The sequence below is a fragment of the Budorcas taxicolor genome, chromosome 3 (genome assembly GCF_023091745.1).
Source record: "Budorcas taxicolor isolate Tak-1 chromosome 3, Takin1.1, whole genome shotgun sequence".
Taxonomy (NCBI): domain Eukaryota; kingdom Metazoa; phylum Chordata; class Mammalia; order Artiodactyla; family Bovidae; genus Budorcas; species Budorcas taxicolor.
The window spans coordinates 14900381-14918258 of record NC_068912.1 but is presented as its reverse complement, the minus strand read 5'-3'; the positions used below and the strand labels follow the sequence as shown (position 1 = coordinate 14918258).

General features: G+C 43.2%; 1 protein-coding gene across 1 annotated transcript; it reads left to right on the top strand.

The window, feature by feature from the left end:
- The first annotated feature begins 6 nt into the window (after window positions 1-6).
- Window positions 7-5815, top strand: TSACC (TSSK6 activating cochaperone). The gene is made up of 4 exons (XM_052637870.1): window positions 7-133; window positions 969-1028; window positions 4095-4217; window positions 5594-5815. The coding sequence occupies exons 2-4, from the start codon at window positions 992-994 to the stop codon at window positions 5809-5811; spliced, it is 378 nt and encodes a 125-aa protein (XP_052493830.1). The 5' UTR covers window positions 7-133; window positions 969-991; the 3' UTR covers window positions 5812-5815.
- The last annotated feature ends 12063 nt before the right edge of the window (window positions 5816-17878 follow it).

Genomic DNA, 17878 nt, shown 5'->3' with positions numbered 1-17878 from the left:
CCGCTCCCGGCCGCGTGCGGCGCGAACCTCAGCGCAAGCGCCGAGGCTCCGGCAGTTGGCCGGCACGCCACTGCGCATGTGTATCAACTACAAGGGTGGGTGCTGGGGCTGAGGCTTTCGATTAACACCGCAGGTGAGGTCATTAAACTCTGGCGTCTAGGCTTCTCTCGGGCCGCGAAGGTCAGGAAAGGCGTGTCAGTTCCACGCTTTCGTTCCAGCCTTAGCAACGGGGAGGCATAGAGGGGCGGGACTTAAACCGGCTGTCGAGAGAAGACCTGGCCGGTTTGATGCCGGGTGAAATGGGAGTTGTAGTCCAATCCGACTGGGCTGAGCGGTGACTGTCCTTCCCGGCGCGCTGGGAATTGTGGTTTATTATCTCTGACTCGTTGCTCTGCGTGGACTTTCCCTTTCTTAGGCAGATGCTTTATTCTGAGGCTGTCAGCGGTACCAGGAGGTGATGGCTTAAGTTTTTCCCCGAGTTGTCCTATCCAAAACAAGTGTTCCCTGTAGCGCTCTCAAGATTTTCTTTCTCCACGCCCATTCCCTCCCGTGCCCTCCTCATCGCCTCAGCTGCAGGTTCATTGGAGATGCTGGAGAGCAAGAGTTTTAAAATAACCCTACAGAATAGGAAAAGGACTGATACTACAGAAATTAAAACGAGAGAACACAGAATATTTGCCCGTTCATAGGAGACTCTTAAGGTTTAGGCGTGGTTAAAGTACTCTTTTGTCCAGAAAAAAAGGAAATAGCTGTTTTCCAAACTAAAGGAAGGGCCGTGAGACCAAAAACAATTCAAGAACAGTTACTTCTATTTAGCCATAAACTAAGACAGTACATCCTTTCACACTTTTTCCTCTCCAAATTGGAACAGCCTGAGCTCTACTGGGGAGAACTTAAGAAATTGTTAATAGTAAAACAGTAAGATGGGTTGTCAGTCATGAGCTGCTATGATTTTTTTTTTTCCCCAGGCACCACACCTGTGGATGTTCAGATGGAGCAGCTTCCTAGTCATCCTACTAACAAAAGAGGTGTGTGTCAGATGCCCTGCTTCCTCTCCCTTAAAACCAGACCTTCTTAATTGCCCAGCTTTTGGGAAAATGAAGCTAGTTGTATGTATGGTTTTTTCCTATTACTTAGTCGGAAAGTATTTGTATTTGTTAACGCATTTCCCGCTAAATGGAACGTTCTTGTATTCCTAGTGCCTAGAACTGGAGCTATTAAATAGTAGATACTCAGTAATTATAAGTTGAAAAGTATATTATTATTCCTTTGCATCTCCTCTTAATACTTAGGACAGAAGACATGCTATTGACTTGAGTGAACAGATTATCAAACTGAGTGGGACAGTCCCATTAGTGGCCAGGGAAATGCCTGAAACCATCTGACTCCAGAGCCTGTTTACTTAACTGTAGGTGGGATAGATTATCTGAGAGGTCTGTACTGTCTTAACTTGAGCATAAGTGAACTAGCTATTTTCACAGATTATATTGTGCAGTGGTAAAGAACATGACTTTGGAGTCTATAGGCCTGGATTTAATTCCAGCACTGCCTCATTGAAAAATCTTGAGCAAATTTCCTAACTTAAATTTTCTCAAAAAAGTGCAGATAAGGCTACTTACTTCATAGGGTCAGTACGAAAAATGTATAAGATAATGTATGTAAATCACTTTTTACGTTTATTTTCTCTGTTCTTCCTTTTTGCTGCTACCCAATCTCATACTCTATTATACATCGTCTAGTCATCAATGTACTTCTTTTAATATGGATTGTGTATAATGTACTCTTCAAACCTTACAGTTCAGTAGAAAACTCACTGTCTACAGTGTAATACTGTCATTTCTGAGAATAGCAACCATGTCTGTTTAATGGCTGATATATAGAAGCACCAAGCTATCTCTTATATGTATGAATGAGTAAATTTCAGTTTTCTATCTTCTTTGATCTTATTATAACAGTGAACTATGGACTTCCACTGTCTTGATCCCTTTAATTCTTTCATGGAGCCAGATATTCTGCCTTTCCATCCATTGCTCTTCTTTGGACTTTTTTATGTTTAATTTTTATTTACTTACTTGCTGTTGGCTGTGCTTGGTCTTCCTTGCTGCACACGGGCTTTCTTCTACTCTCTAGTTGCAGTGCAGGGGCTTCTCATTGCAGAGAAGCTTCTCATTGCAGAGTGGCTTCCCTTGTGGCAGAGCACAGACTCTAGGGTGCCCTGGCTTCAGTAGTTGTGGCTCCCGGCCTCTAGAGCGTGGACTCAGTAGTTGTGGCACTTGGGCTTAGCAGCTTCGAGGAATGTGGGATCCTCCTGGACCAGGGATCCAACCCATGTCCCTTCCTTCGGCAGGTGGATTCTTAACCACTGGACCACCAGAAAAACCCTCCTCAGTCTACCTCACCACTTCCTTTTTCTCTTGCAAACTTTGGGAAGGAGGAGTTCCCCAAAGGTCCAGGTTTCTCTCCCAGATTTTGACCTTGGAGAGCTAATTGATTCTTGCAGCTCCTTCATCACCTCTTTGTGTCTGGCCTGGAAGTTTGACCTTTCACCTGAGCTCAGTGCCAGGTCTTTGGCTGTTTTTTAGGCATTTGGACTGCCTTGTCTCATCTCAGATCCAGTATGTCCAAAATGTGATTTATGTTAATATGACATTACTGAAACTCAGATTTCCTTGAGTGAAAAAGGAAATTCAGATGCTTTTGCAGTTGGGAGGGTTGATGAGATAGCTGGAGAATAAGAATGAATAAGAGTGATGAGGACCACAGGGACTAGAACTGGGGATTCAGTGCCTGTTAGCTATCTGCATATATCTCTCTCTTTCTCTTATACTGTCTCTTCTCTCTAATCTCTTGCTTATACCTGCTTCTCAAAGATGCCAGCCAAATTCACTAGCTTTCATTGACCCCAGCTTTACATCTTCCCAGCAGAGCAAATTGAGGAAAGCAAGCTTGGACACAGAGTCTACCTATCAGTCCCAAGGCATGACAAGCCCAGTTTGCCTCATGTGCTTACCCCTTGGGTCAGTCCCAGTTGCCAAGTGGGATAGGCTACCATGACTGGCCTATATTGGGTCACATGTCCATTCCTGTTGGAATAGGGAGAGGGGCCTGATGTATGTATGACCTAGAATCTGGGAAACGAGTAGCTTCTCAGAGGAACGGTGGCTCAGTAGACAGAAATAACAAATGTCTCATATAACACTCATCATTTTCTTCCTACAAATCAAAATTTCCTTCTAACTTAAGTATTTTTGCCAAAGGTAATCTATTTTTCCCCATTAAGAACTTCCATGTTCAACCCATTTTAATCCTAATGTGTTGATTAAAAATTTTATCATATTTTCTAACCCTAAAAAGGCTCAGTGATTTTCTGAGAGAGTCTCAGATTTATATTGGAAAGGGTCTTCCATGACCCATCCTAATCTCCCCACCCTAATTCTGGCCACTTTCCTAGGGCTCCTTATCATTCTAGCCATATTCTTGCATCCTTATCTTTGCTCGTACCATCTTTTTTCTCCCACTTGAATTATCTTTTCCACTTATCCAAAGCTTCCTATTTTCAAGGTCCAGTAAATATCCTCCACCTGCCTGGCATCTTCTTTGTCTGTTGTACTCATGTTGATACCTCTCCCTTGCCTTTTCAAAAACATTCATTTTTACATTTAATCACATTTCAGTATAACTAAAAGATAAAAGGACTTATTTTCACCCAAGACCATCAGAATCACTGTTTATGTCCTGTGTTGCTATATCACCATTTCCCCAGTGTGTGATTTGTCTCCCTAACTAGGTATTAAACACCTAAGAAACCATGTCTTAGGTCATGTTTATGCTGTAGCGTTCAGCGCAGTAGTCAGCCTGTAGCACAGATCAATACGAACTTGTAAAATGTAAGCAAGTTAGATTTTAGCTTATCCCATCTCTGCTTGGTTTCCCTTAGTCTCACTGTGGTTTCTTTTTTTGTCTTAGATAACTTTCTTTAGAGACATTCAGGCCAGGGCCTCAGCGCTTGCATTCATAGACCAGATGCAGGATTCTAATTAGGCTGTCCCTTGTCAGAATGAACTCTGACTTAGTTGCCTCTGATTTTGTTCCAGCCAAAGAGGAGGGTAATACTGTGCCTCTTTGTCGAGCCAAACCCTCCCCCAGCTTTATTAATCTTCAAGCAAGTTCCCCACCAGTCACTTTCCTGAAAATCCTGCCAACAAAGTTGCCTTCAGGTAAGGAAGGAGGCAGGGTGGCTTTCCCAAATATACTCAGCAGCGGGGAGGGTTTTATGGACGAGGTGGCTGGAGCTTTCTTTTATTGATTTTGGTGCTGACCTCTGGGTCCAGGCACCTTTAGATTTTTCGCTGGTAGTTTGTTGATTATTCAGTTCTGTTGATTTCGTTTTCTTCCTGATTTTACCAATTCGTTTGTTTGTTTGTTTTGCTTATTAATGCCTTTAATTAGACTGGCAGGACTGAAATAAGACTTTCATTGCTTGTTTAGTAATGTTAGTTAAAAAGTGACTAGGGAAAGAAATAGTAACTATTAGCTCAGTTTCTTTGCATTTCAGTTATTCATCCTCCCACAGAGAAATCAGTGTGTGTTTAGCATACCTGTGGGAAGCCAAACAGTTCAGTTCAGTCGCTCAGTCGTGTCTGACTCTTTGATACCCCACAAATCACAGCACACCAGGCCTCCCTGTCCATCACCAACTCCCGGAGTTCACTCAAACTCATGTCCATCGAGTCGGTGATGCCATCCAGCCATCTCATCCTCTGTCGTCCCCTCCTCCTCCTGCCCCCAATCCCTCCCAGCATCAGGGTCTTTTCCAATGAGTCAACTCTTCGCATGAGGTGGCCAAAGTATTGGAGTTTCAGCTTCAGCATCAGTCCTTCCAGTGAACACCCAGGACTGATCTCCTAGACAGTCATAACTCCTGAGTTTGGGTACCTTAGAGTTTAACAAAGAAGTCAAGACCAATGAATATACAATATATAAATAACTGCCAGGGTTAACTGGCAGAGCTGGATGTGTATAATGTAGTTAAAAACATTAAAAATGGGTGCAGCAAGACTGGCTGAAGTTAGAAAGCAGGAAGAACTTCAAGCCACTGCTGATGACCTTACTGTGTCAGGTCAGAGAGAAGGCTGAGGCATCTCCAGAGCCCTTGAAAGGGAGGTTAGGCCTCAATCTCAAACCATTTTATTCACTTATCAAATATCTGTTGAACAGTTACATGACAGTATCCTTCTAGATGCCTGGGACACACTAGTGAACAAATCAGACAAAAATCCATGTCTTCCTGGAGTTTACATTCTAGAAGGGGGAATTAGCCAACAGTTAAATAAGTAATTATAAGTTACACCAAATAATCGTAAGTACTAAGGGGAAAAGTGAAGCAAGGGAATGAGTAATAAATTCCAGTGTATTTGTTTCAAATAGGCAGGCCAGGTGGGCTTCATAGAGAAGGTGACAGTTGAGCATAGTTGCATCTGGGTTGAGTGTGCCCAGAAAAGTTAGAGGGGTCGTCTTATTAGAACATTTCCCATCTCAGTACAATTGTAAAATCTCTTTTGTCCCCTTTGCATCTCCATTGCTCTTCCTTCAGGTATTGACCACAAGCCCAAGGAATGCCTAGGACTCCTAGAATGTATGTATGCCAATCTCCAGCTTCAGACCCAGCTTGCCCAACAACAGATGGCTATTTTGGAAAATTTACAAGCATCCATGACGCAACTGGCTCCTGGGAAAGAAAGCAAGAACTCTTCTCTCCCAGCCTTATCTCGCAATCTATTGTTAAGTCACCTGCCCCAATTCAGTAAATGAATCATGGAACAGAGTTATTATGTATGTTTTCCCTTCTCTCCTCCCAGTAAACCATTGATGGGATCTGGGCTTAAATATTCTATATGTGGCTGGTTAGTTTACAAGATCGTATTGCTCACTGAGTGCAAAGTGCTGTACAAGGCACTTGGGGACGCATATTACAAGAGAGAGAGATTGTGGGGAGGGAGTTTACTATCTAGTAAGGCAGAAAAGACAGTTCATTGTAGAATTTAGCAGTACCTTAAGAGGGAATGGAAGTTCAGAGATAGCGGTTATTAGGATACTGGATCAGTCATGGAATCTTGCCGGAGGAAGTGGTGCCACTTGATGAAGGAGCTACATTGGATGGCCTGGGCAGATGAGGTAAGGTAGTTCCATGTCAGTTGGAAAGCTTGGGCAAAAAGCTAGAGGTAGGGGAATAAGTCATCAAAAATTAGGAAAAGAGGTTTTTTTTTTACCCCCAGAATGTAGAGTGTGATGTGAAGCAGAATGTGGAGCAGCTGAGAACAGAACAGCTTTCCCTGGGGAATTGTTCTGCTAGCAACTGTTAGCTCTGATTTTATTTGAAGCACTGGAAAGCCGTTGGAGGCTTTCAGGGAGCAAAGGATACAAAATAGGCAAAACATTTTGGGGTGGAGGGAGGATGGAAGTGGAGAGACCCCTATGAAACTACCAGGGTCTGGATAAAGGGTTTAGAAATAAAGACAGGCAATGGGTAAATCTTAGCTATATTGTAGAGAGGGACTAGTCTTGAGCTTGAAGCACCAAGCGACAGCATCCTGAAATTTCTGAGTTGGGAAATCAGTTTAGGTTTCATGGTGGTTCAAATCCAGCCACATGTTTTCAGTGTTTGAGAAGCGGACACCAGAGGTTGGCTTAGTCATTTGAATCTCATTAGATCACCACTTTCTTATACATTTGCGTTGGCAAATTATTCTTGAGACTGAGACTAGGCCCTTTTTCCAGAAGCTTATTTTCCTATGGAATGTGGAGAAGATAAAAGGAGAGTTAGGCCTGGACACAGAGATGAGAAGGTGAGAAAGCAGTGATTGAGAAGAGAATTTCACATTGGCTTTGACTCTTTGAATGGTTTTTCAGAGACTTCTTTCTTTAAAAAAACTTTTATTAATATTTTGTATTGGGGTATAACCAATTAACAGTTGTGAAAGTCCTGCAGTCGAATCCTGCTGCCCTTCAAAGTAAAATTCTCCGGGGATTCCTAGTCCTTTGCTGTTGTTGGGTTCCAGTGTCTTCCTGTTGATGGTTGTTCAACAGTTGGTTGTGATTTTGATGGTCTTGCAGAAGAAAATGAGTGCATGACTTGGTCTGACAGGAGAAGGTGAGTGCCATGTTGAATCTGCTTCCAGAGAGAGTTCTTTATTCTGTATGAAAAAGGAAGACTGCACAGAGATGTATGTCATAAACCATCACAATATTGTAGTTATCTTCCAATTAAAAATAAAGTTTTAAAATAGGAAGATAGCAGGAATAAGGCTGAAATGAAGCTTGAGGAATTGGGGTTGGGCATTGAAAATTTTTGATTAAGCTATTATCTGTGGAGAAAAGAGAAATAAAGTAATTTTAGAAAGAGGCTCTGACATTTGTGCATAGGTTTTGACCCAACTGCTTGGAAAGAGGAAGGATATGTTACGTCTGGAAGTATGTTTGTTTCATCATCTCATCGTCTTCATTAAAATGCAATTTTTGAATAAGATCTGAATGGGGTCCCCTCTTCCCTTAGCCAGTGATCTCTTCATTCACACTTAAAATTTTAAGAGTTATGCTCCCATTAGAATGGCATCAAGAAGACAAAAGATAACAGTTGTTGGTGAGGACGTGGGTGAAAAAGGAACCTTTAAACACTGTTGGTGGAAATGTAAACTGGTCCAGTGACTATGGAAAGCAATAGAGAGATTCCTGAAAAAATTAAAAATAGATATGCCATGTGACCCAGCAGTTCCACTACTGGGTATATACCCAAAGGAAGTGAAAACAGTATTTTGAAGAGAGAAGTGCACTCCCATGTTTATTGCAGTGTTCCCAATAATCAAGATATGGAAGCAACCTAAATGCCTTTCAGAGAATGAATGGATAAAAAAGATGTGGTATGGAATGGAATATTATTCAGCCATAAGAAAGGAGGATATCTTGCCATTTGTGACAACATGGATAGACCTCAAGCACATTATGCTAAGTGAGAGAAGTCAGAGAAAGACAGGTACTGTATGATATCATTTATTTATGGGATCTAAAAAAACACAAAGTAAAATGGTAATTATTAGCGGATGGGAGTGGAGGGATAAAAAAGTGATGTTGTTTAAGGGTACAAACTTTCAATAAGTAGTAAATAAGCCTTAGTGATCTTGATGTACCCTATAATGAACGTAGACCACAGTATGTACCATAATTATGTAATATGGTAAGTATAACTACAATAGCAATCACAGTACAAAATATAAAGATACCAAAAGTAACATAACAAAATATGTCACACACATCTCAAATGTACACAATGTTATTTGTCAAATATATTCAATAAAAGAATTTATAATCATGCTTAATGAAAAGATATTCCATGTTCATGGATAGGAAGGCTCAATCTTGGGTTTGGGGATTTTTTTTTTTTTTTTTTTTTGCATATGGGATCTTAGTTCCCTGGCCAGGGATGGAACCCACATCCCCTGCATTGGAAGTGCAGATTCTTAACCACTGGACTGCCAGAGAAGTCTCAAGGAAGGCTCAGTCTTGTTCAGATGTCGGTTCTTCCCATCTTGGTCTATGGATTCAATGCAATCCAATCAAAATCCCAGCAGATTACTTTGTCAATACTGACAGACTGACTCTAAAGTTTATATGAAGAGGCAAAAGACTTAGCATAGCCAGTACACTACTGAAGGAGGAGGAGGAGGGGAGAGAATGAGGAAGACTTATTAGGTCTTCAGGACTTCATATAAAGCTACACTGATCAAGTGTGGTATTGATGAAAGACAAATCAGTGGAACAGAAGGGAAAACACAAAAATAGACCCACATAGTCAATTGATCCTTGACAAAGGAGTAAAGGCAATCCAATGGAGAAAGGATAGTGTTTTCCAAACTGTTAAAACAACTGGACATCCACAGGCAATCAAGTGAGTCTACACTGAGCTTACACCTTTCTCAGAAAGTCGTGTTCACTGAAAAGGCCTCAAAACGGATCAACTCTGAAGCACCCAGAATATAGCCGTTAGGTGCCACTTTTTTCAACTAAAGGAAGCAGAGTTCCTTGAAGAAATGACTATTTCCAGTTCTCTGGCAGGAAAAATGCAAGATGAACCTGGAATATCTTACCTTATCAGGTAGAAAGAAACTGTTTTAAGAATTGTGTTGGAAGAACTCAGGAGTCAGTCTGAATAAGGCAGACTTTACTTGTAAAAATATATTTTGGTAAAAGTAAATGGGTAGGGAAAAAACTACCATGCTAACAGCAGAGGAAAGCTAGAGGGATTGTATTAATATCAGATGGTGTGGACTTCAAGACAAATTATACTGCTAGAGATAGAGTGACATTTCATAATGACAGGTCAGGATAAACTTACATTCAAGTAATAGAGTGCTGCTGCTGCTGCTGTCGCTTCAGTCGTGTCCGACTCTGTGCGACCCCATAGACGGCAGCCCACCAGGCTCCCCCGTCCCTGGGATTCTCCAGGCAAGAACGCTGGAGTGGGTTGCCATTTCCTTCTCCAATGCATGAAAGTGAAAAGTGAAAGTGAAGTCGCTCAGTCGTGTCCGACTCTTCGCAACCCCATGGACTGCAGCCCACCAGGCTCCTCCGTCCGTGAGATTTTCCAGGCAAGAGTACTGGAGTGGGGTGCCATTGCTACTTAGCAATAAAAAGGAATAAACTACTGATACATGCAACAACGTGAATGAATCTCAAAAACATTACATCATACTGAGGGAAAGACATCTTGCAGAAAAGAGCACACATTGTATCACTGGATTTATTTGAAGCTCTAAAACATGCAGTATTAATATACGATGGAAGAAAACCTAAGAACAACAATTGCCTCGGGGGATGGAGTGGGAATAAGAATTGGACTGGGAATAAGTAAAGGGAACTTTCTGTTTAATGGCTCTATATTTTGATATAGGGTTTGGGTTACACAGGTGTATGCATTTGTCAGAATTTATCAAATGATACACTTAAGATTTATGCATTTCATTGGATGTAAATTTTAATTTGAAAAGGTAAAACTGTAGGGACTTCCCTGACGGTCCAGTGGTTAAGACTCTGAGCTCCCAATGCAGGGAACCACAGGTTCAATCCCTGTTCAGGAAACTAAATTCTGCATGCCATAATTAAGAGTTCCATGCCGCAACTAAAGATCTTACATGCAGCTAAGCAGCTAAGACCCGGTGCAGCCAAATAAATTTAAAAATTAAAAACAAGAAAGAAACTAAACAAATATTAATCTCTAATTAATGATGTCCATTGGAGAAGGCAATGGCACCCCACTCCAGTACTCTTGCCTGGAAAATCCCATGGATGGAGGAACCTGGTGGGCTGCAGTCCATGGGGTTGCAAAGAGTCAGACACAACTGAGCGACTGAACTGAACTGAAAAAGGTAAATAGTGCTGTCACTAATTTTGTTTTGAATACTGTATTTTTATTAAAAATATTTGTTAATAGGTTGCTATTGTTTTCAAATGAATACATGAATATTTTAAAATGTTCTAATTTCTAACAAGGTAAATATTGAAAGATATATACAAAATCTGTTTGAGGTCCTCAATTTTTAAGGGTGGAAAGGGGTCCTGAAATCAGCGTGTGAAAACCCTTGGTGTAGTATAACGGGGGAAAGGGAGAGATTGTGGGAGGCAGGGGAAGTCTTACTGATAAAGTAGCATTTGAGCAGAGATGGGAAGCTAGAGAAGGAATGAGCCATATGGGAGTAGCACATTACAGACCAAGGGAACGGAAAGTGCAAAGACTACGAGGAGTGCCTGGAATTCTGGGAGAACAACTAGGTCAGAATGGTTGCAGTGGCATCACTGCAAGGAAGAGTGGAAGGAGGTGAGATCAGAGAGGGATGAGAAGCCCAGATGACGTGTAGGGCATTGCAGGATATTTTCAGGACTTTGGTTTTTACTTTGTGCAAAATGGGAAACCACTGGAGGATTGTGAAGAGTCGTGTGATCAGAAACACCTTTATTTTTTGGGTGTGCTGGCTCTAAGTTGCGCTGCAAGGTGTCTGTTGCAGAGCGTTGGCTCTGCATGCAGTAGTCGCAGCACGCGGGCTTCTCCAGCTGCTGTTCGCGGCTGAGTTGCCCTGGAGCTGCCCACAGTGTGTGGAAACTTAGTGGAACTGAGCTTGAGCCCCCTGCATTGGAAGGCGGATTCTAAACTGGACCACCACGGAAACCCCAGAAATATATTTTTACAGAATGACTGTAGCTGCTGAGTTGAAAATTGATAGAGGCAAAGGGAGGAGGAGGAGACTATTTGATAATCTAGACAAGAGGTGAAGGTGGCTTGGGACAGGGTCATAGCTACAGAGGTGGTGAAAATGTTTGGAGTTGGAATATATTTTGAAGGTATAGCTCTCAGGATTTGGTGATAGAAGGTATGATGTGTGAGAGAAAGAGGAGTCAAGGATGACGCTAGATTTTTGACCTGAATACTTGGAATGATGAGTTGTCATTTATGCGATAGAGAAGCCTGGAAAAGGAATAAAAGGGGTGGATACAGAAGGAAGGTTTTGACTATGTTAAATTTGTGATGCCTGTTACATATTTAAGTGGAAATGTCCGCCAGGTGGGTAGATACATGACTTGAATGCGGTGGGGAGGAGATTAAAATTCTATGGACATGAGTGTGTTAATGGAGGAGCTAACCTAGGGAATGAAGAGGCAGAGAACAGAGCTCTGGGCACCGCAAGGTTAAGACTTCCATGAAAGGAAGAGCTACTTTCAGACTCTACTCTCCTTAGCTTTGATTAGAAAAGCTGAGAGTCTTAGATGAAAACATGTTCAAGAAAGAAAGCGCCCGGGAATTCCCTGGGTGTCCAGTGGATACAACTCTGAGCTCCCAATGCAGGGTGTCCAGGTTCAATCCCTGTTTGGGAAACTGGATCCAAATGCCTCAGCTGCAACAAAGGTGGAAGATCCAGTGTGCTAAAACTAAGACCCAGCGCAGCCAAAATAAGTAATAAACATTAAAAAAACAAAAACAAAAACAAGATCCCACATGCTGTGAAACGTGGCCAAAAAAAAAAAAAAAAAGCCAAGTAACCCTTGCTTCACCATTAGGAACATAATGTGATTACTGGAAACAAAAGTCACTCTAATTCTTTTCCACCAATGTTTTCTTTCCCATACTTCCTTGTCTCTGATTTTCCAAGCTTTTCTTCTTCAGGCCTCTGATAACTCGCCAAGCCATTCACCACTACTGTCCAGAACTCCATGTATACTCAACCTCAGGCCGCTTCTGCCATATAAAGTGAACAACTAGGTGTGATGCTCAAGGCTTGGCCCTCCATGTGTTTCCCTGCCTGGTGTCCTTTAGGGCCACCTCTGAGCAAGGCTGTGATACAGCAGCAGCCCAGTGTATCATGATAACCTCAGTGTATCGTGCTGACCCATCTCTGGACCAGATAAGAAGTTAGGGGACTTCCCTGGTGGCACAGTGGATAAGAATCTGCTTGCCGATGCAAGGGACAATGGTTCATCCCCTGATCTGGGAAGATCCCACATGCAGCAGAGCAACTAAGCCCAAGAGCCCCAACTACTGAGCCCGATCACCTAGAACCTGTGCTCTGCAACGAGAGAAAGCACCTCGGTGAGAAGCCCCATCACTGCAGCGAAGCCCTGCTCACCACAGCTAGAGAAAGCCTGCACAAAGCACCAAAGACCCAGTGCAGCCAAAAAATAAAAATTAAAAAAAAAGAGAATTTAGAATGTACACCTAAGTAAATAGAATAATATATGAACTCTCATCTATCCCTCACTCATGCTTAACCATGGCCACTCCCTCCTTAAGCATGGCCTGTCCCATCCTTTCCCCTCCTCGTGATATTTTTAACAAGTTGCATATATTATGTAATTTCACTGTAAATATTTTAGTATGTATCAAGTACATTAATATCAGATATCCAGGGTGTATTCAAAATCAGACCTGAGTTTTTGTTCCTCTGTCAGTTTGTCTTGGAAAGTTTCCCGTGAGGTTATAGATATGAGTTGAGGGAAAAAGCGCTGGAGCAAAGGGCATAGACAATCTGGACCACCACTTGATGTAATTAATTACCAAGTGTCTTTCAGATCTGCTCAGGCCTAATACCAAATCTGCACTTCCCCATTGTACAGCGGATTGTTGCAGTGTCCTCGCCGTCTTATGACTGAATGGATCTGATAATGCCCAGCCAAGATGAGCAGCTCTAGATGGATAGGCTCCGTGTCCCATAGTCAGTGCTGGGTCTGTGCTCAAGCCTTATAGCCCACTTGGCAAATGACAAGTCATTCTCTTCCACATTTGGCAGAATTTTGCTCCAGAACCTCGAGTCTGTGTTAACAGTTCTACTGGGGTTTTCTAGAGGCTCTCTACAATATTCTAATCAATATTCTGTAAATACCTTGGATTCATTGTGTTTGTGTGTGTGTGTGGTGTGACTTTAGAGATGGGATAACTTCAGTCATAGTCTGGATGTGCTCTACAGCTCTCTGTCTTGCTTTGAACCCCACTCAAAACTAGTAGCCCTTCAAGTCACCTCATAAATGGTGTGGAGCAAAGTTCCCATATGTGGAATAGGTTGCCATCAAAATCTAAAGAGTTCTGCCTTTACTACTCTTCTTAGTGGTTCAGTTCAGTTCAGTCACTCAGTCGTGTCCGACTCTTTGAGACCCCATGAATTGCAGCACGCCAGGCCTCCCTGTCCATCACCAACTCCTGGAGTTCACCCAAACTCATGTCCATCGAGTCGGTAATGCCATCCAGCCATCTCATCCTCTCTCGTCCCCTCCTCCTCCTGCCCCCAATCTCTTCCAGCATCAGGGTCTTCTCTGATGAGTCAACTCTTTGCGTGAGGTGGCCAAAGTATTGGAGTTTCAGCTTTAGCATCAGTCCTTCCAAAGAACACCCAGGGCTGATCTCCTTTAGGATGGACTGGTTGGATCTCCTTGCAGTCCAGGGGACTCTCAAGAGTCTTCTCCAACACCACAGTTCAAAAGCATCAATTCTTCGGTGCTCAGCCTTCTTCACGGTCCAACTCTCACATGCATACATGACCACTGGAAAAACCATAGCCTTGACTAGACGGACCTTAGTTGGCAAAGTAATGTCTCTGCTTTTGAATACGCTATCTAGGTTGTTCGTAGTGGTAAAAGTGAAAATGAAGTCGCTCAGTCGTGTCTGACTCTTTGCGACCCCATGGACTGTAGCCTACCAGGCTCCTCCCTCCATGGGATTCTCCAGGCAAGAGTACTGGAGTGGGTTGCCATTTCCTTCTCCAGGGGGATCTTCCCGACCCAGGGATCAAACCCAGGTCTCCTGCATTCCAGGCAGACGCTTTAACCTCTGAGCCACCAGGAAAGCCAAGATACAAAATGCAGCTCTTTGTCCTTTATTACAGATGAGATGTTCTGGCATGCCTCAGATTATTGGATCCCTTAAAGTTTCTTCAGTGTGTCAGTTTTGGAGGACAGAGGGAATAAAAAGTGCCTACCAAACTGAGAAGGCATCTTGAGACTGAAAAATGAAGCAGGCAGCTCCATATATAATCAGTGGATCAGTGGTGATTAAATCAGTGGGAATGGGATTGGGTGGGCAATGATCCAGAAGCATTCACAGCTGTACTCCACACAGCAGAGGGGCCACTGGGGATATTATAGTTAACCTAGGGTATGGGGATAGGTGCTTGGAAACAAGACATGCATTCCTTGGTTAAGATTTGTGAATGGATAGATAGTCTTGTGGACACCAGGAATATGTCAGGGAGAGTTCTTCATTGTTTGGGGTCTAACAGATCATAGAGTCAACTTTGTCCTCATGATTATTAGGCAGTATCTATTAGCTACAAAGCCCTTGGTGGCAGAGAAATGATTTGCTGCACGTTACAGTCCTGGGTAGGAGCAATGAAAGGAAAGGAGAAACTCCAAGGGTCCAAGAGGGCATCAGTTTGCTAACAGCTGTACAGCCAGGAACCTGAATCTTCTGGTCTTACTAAACCACTTAGCATCTTTCATGATCAAGTCCAAGTAGTACATCATCAATCCAGTGGACTGGCATGTGTTGGGCAGTGTCAAGACAATTGAATTTTCTGCAGACTGTTGGTTAGAGAGCAGGAGAGTTAATATGATCTTGTGGCGAGATGGAGACGATGTGCTGCTGTCCTTCCCTTATAAAGGCCACTTGCTTTTGCCCATCCTTACCAAGGAGGATGGAGGACACACTTTCCAGACCACCAGTCACATATCGATTCTAGAAGCTGGCTGGTGAAGAGACCACAGTCAGTGTGGCAGCTATGATTGGGGCTACCATGTGGTTAAATTTGTGGCAACTGATTCCCATCTACTCTGCTTGGCTTCTGCAAGAGCGAGACAAATGAATAATATGTGAACTCTTGTGTATCCATCACTTAATCTCAACAAAACTACCATCCTTTTATCCTTTAAGTATTTGATGCTGCTACTAATCTGCAAGGGAAGAGGGTTGCTTCTGCTGACCTGGAGTGTTCAGATCAACCCAGAGTTTCAGAATTCTCAGGTTCGTGCATCCCCAGATGTCTCCTTCTGGGTCTTTTAGTCTTACCCTTTTCCCTTCAGGGTCCTGACTCCGATGCAGGAGTCCTGTTGATGCGATGCACTCAGTCTCCTTGGCTGCTGTGCTACCCTCAGTTATACCCCATATCTGATTTTTTCACTGTCTGCCCTGCAGCTTAGATGAGAGTCTCCCTAGAGGCTCTCTGACTTGCATGGTATACCTTGAGATGTTAGTTGGTTGACCTGAGCCTCTAATTTTCTGTCTTTGAAGCCTTTCAAAACAGTTAAAAGCCAGCCAATCCTCCTAATTACTGTTGCCCCCATCCCAAGGGTCATAGCTATCACAAATGCCTAACACTTCACCTTTAACCACATCCTAATCCACCACAGCTGAGGATCTTAGTCATCTTGAAGTGATCATACACCAGGAATTACCAGAGTCCTTTTCGCCATCTGACTAAAGAGTGATACAGCTCCAAAATCCCATTCTAGTCTGGAACCAGTTGTTTTAGCCAGTTTCTTCCAAAAGCAAGAATCAAATATTTTCATGCAGGTAGTTTATTTGGGAATTTGATTCAGAGAAAAAGTATGCAGAACAAGCAGAGTGAAAGAGAGAAGAAGGGAAAGATGATATAAAGAGGTGTCATTCAGTTAGCTACCATAGCACGTGACCCTTGCTCAGTCTCACAGGACCTTTTGAGGAGCCTCATGAAATGGATTTCAGAACCACCCACTTAGAGGAAATGCAAAGGGGAAATGTATCTATTGGCTCCTGACCCCCGTTAGACACGGGTGCCCCACTATGGTTAACTCCCTATCTGAATCAGTCTGGGATGCTATAATAGAGTACTATAGTGGTGATCATTTTGTATTGTATAAAAATATTGAGGGAATTCCCTGGTGGTCCAGTGGTTAGGACTTCACGATCTCAGTGCCGAGCGCCCAGGTTCCATCTCTGGTCGGGAGCTAAGATCCTGCAAGCTGTGCAGCATGGCCAAACAAAACAAAATAAAAATCAAATCACTATGTTGTACACCTGAAACTAATATAATATTGTAAGTCAGTTATACTTCAATAAGCAAACAAAAAACAAACCAAAAAAAAAAAGTACCACAGACTGAATGGCTTATAAATAACCAACATTTAATTCTCATATAAAGAAAGCTAAGCACCAAAGAATTGATGCTTTTGAACTGTGGCGTTGGAGAAGACTCTTGAGAGTCCCTTGGACAGCAAGGAGATCGAAGCAGTCAATCATAAAGGAAATCAGTCCTGAATATTCATTGGAAGGGTTGATGCTGAAGCTGAAACTCCAGTACTTTGGCCACCTGATTTGTAGAACTGACTCACTGGAGAAAACCCTGATGCTGGGAAAGATTGAGGGCAGGAGGAGAAGGGGATGACAGAGGATGAGATGGTTGGATGGCATCACAGACTCAATGGACATGAATTTGAGTAAGCTCCAGGAGAGTTGGTGATGGACAGGGAAGCCTGGTGTGCTGCAGTCCATGGGGTTGCAAAGAGTTGGACACGACTGAGAGACTGAACTGAACTGAATTCTCAGTTCTGGGGACTGGACGTCTAAAATCTGGGTGCTGGTGAGGGTCTTCTCCCGACTTCTTATATCTTCACATGGTGAAAATAGGGGGAGAGAGCTTGCTGGGGTCCCTTTAGTAAGAGCACTAATCCCATTTCCAAGGAGAGACACTGTCAGGTAGTACCTGCACTAAGCTGGCTGAAGCTTGTAGTAAACCATAACCACAGCATTAGCTGAAGCAAGAGGTAAGGGCCAGAGAATTTACAGAACAAGAGCCTGTTACAACAAGTGCTAGTGCCTGTGGGGCACCCTCCTGGCAGTATCTCAGAGGGAACTGCAGGGAGGCATACAGGAGGGGAAGGTGGCTGGTGTGCCCGAGTAGCATTCCTCCTGTGCCCGTCTCCCCTTGGCTTCCCCTCGGTGGGGCTGAGATTTCACTAACTACCATTCCTCTTCCTTCTTACGTGACTCTTTCCTAGAGATCCTAGATTTTTGCCATTACTTCCTCTCCAGGTCTTGATTCCTTTTTGGGTTCTTGGGCCTTTCTAATTGCTCCGAGGCCAAGAGAAAGACCTGGAGAAAAATCTCTGAGAGGAGCCTGGGTCCCTTCTCTTCTACACTGGGGGGAATTGATGGATGGAAATCCTGGGACCCTCATAGCCTTCTGGTCTTATCCAGAGCCTCCAGCGCAGAGTGCGTCACTCCCTCTTTGCAAACAAGCCCTCTGCTGTAGGCTTCCTCTGACTCAGGGGTTTGGTCTGCCCATCCCTTTAAAGCTGCTACTAAATGAACCAG

Bases quoted from the DNA above. Each gene is read 5' to 3' on its own strand.
- TSACC (XM_052637870.1), top strand. From the start codon at position 992: ATGGAGCAGCTTCCTAGTCATCCTACTAACAAAAGAG. The intron at 1,029-4,094 runs GTGTGTGTCAGA...ATTTTGTTCCAG, and splicing joins TCATCCTACTAACAAAAGAG to CCAAAGAGGAGGGTAATACT. The intron at 4,218-5,593 runs GTAAGGAAGGAG...CTCTTCCTTCAG, and splicing joins GCCAACAAAGTTGCCTTCAG to GTATTGACCACAAGCCCAAG.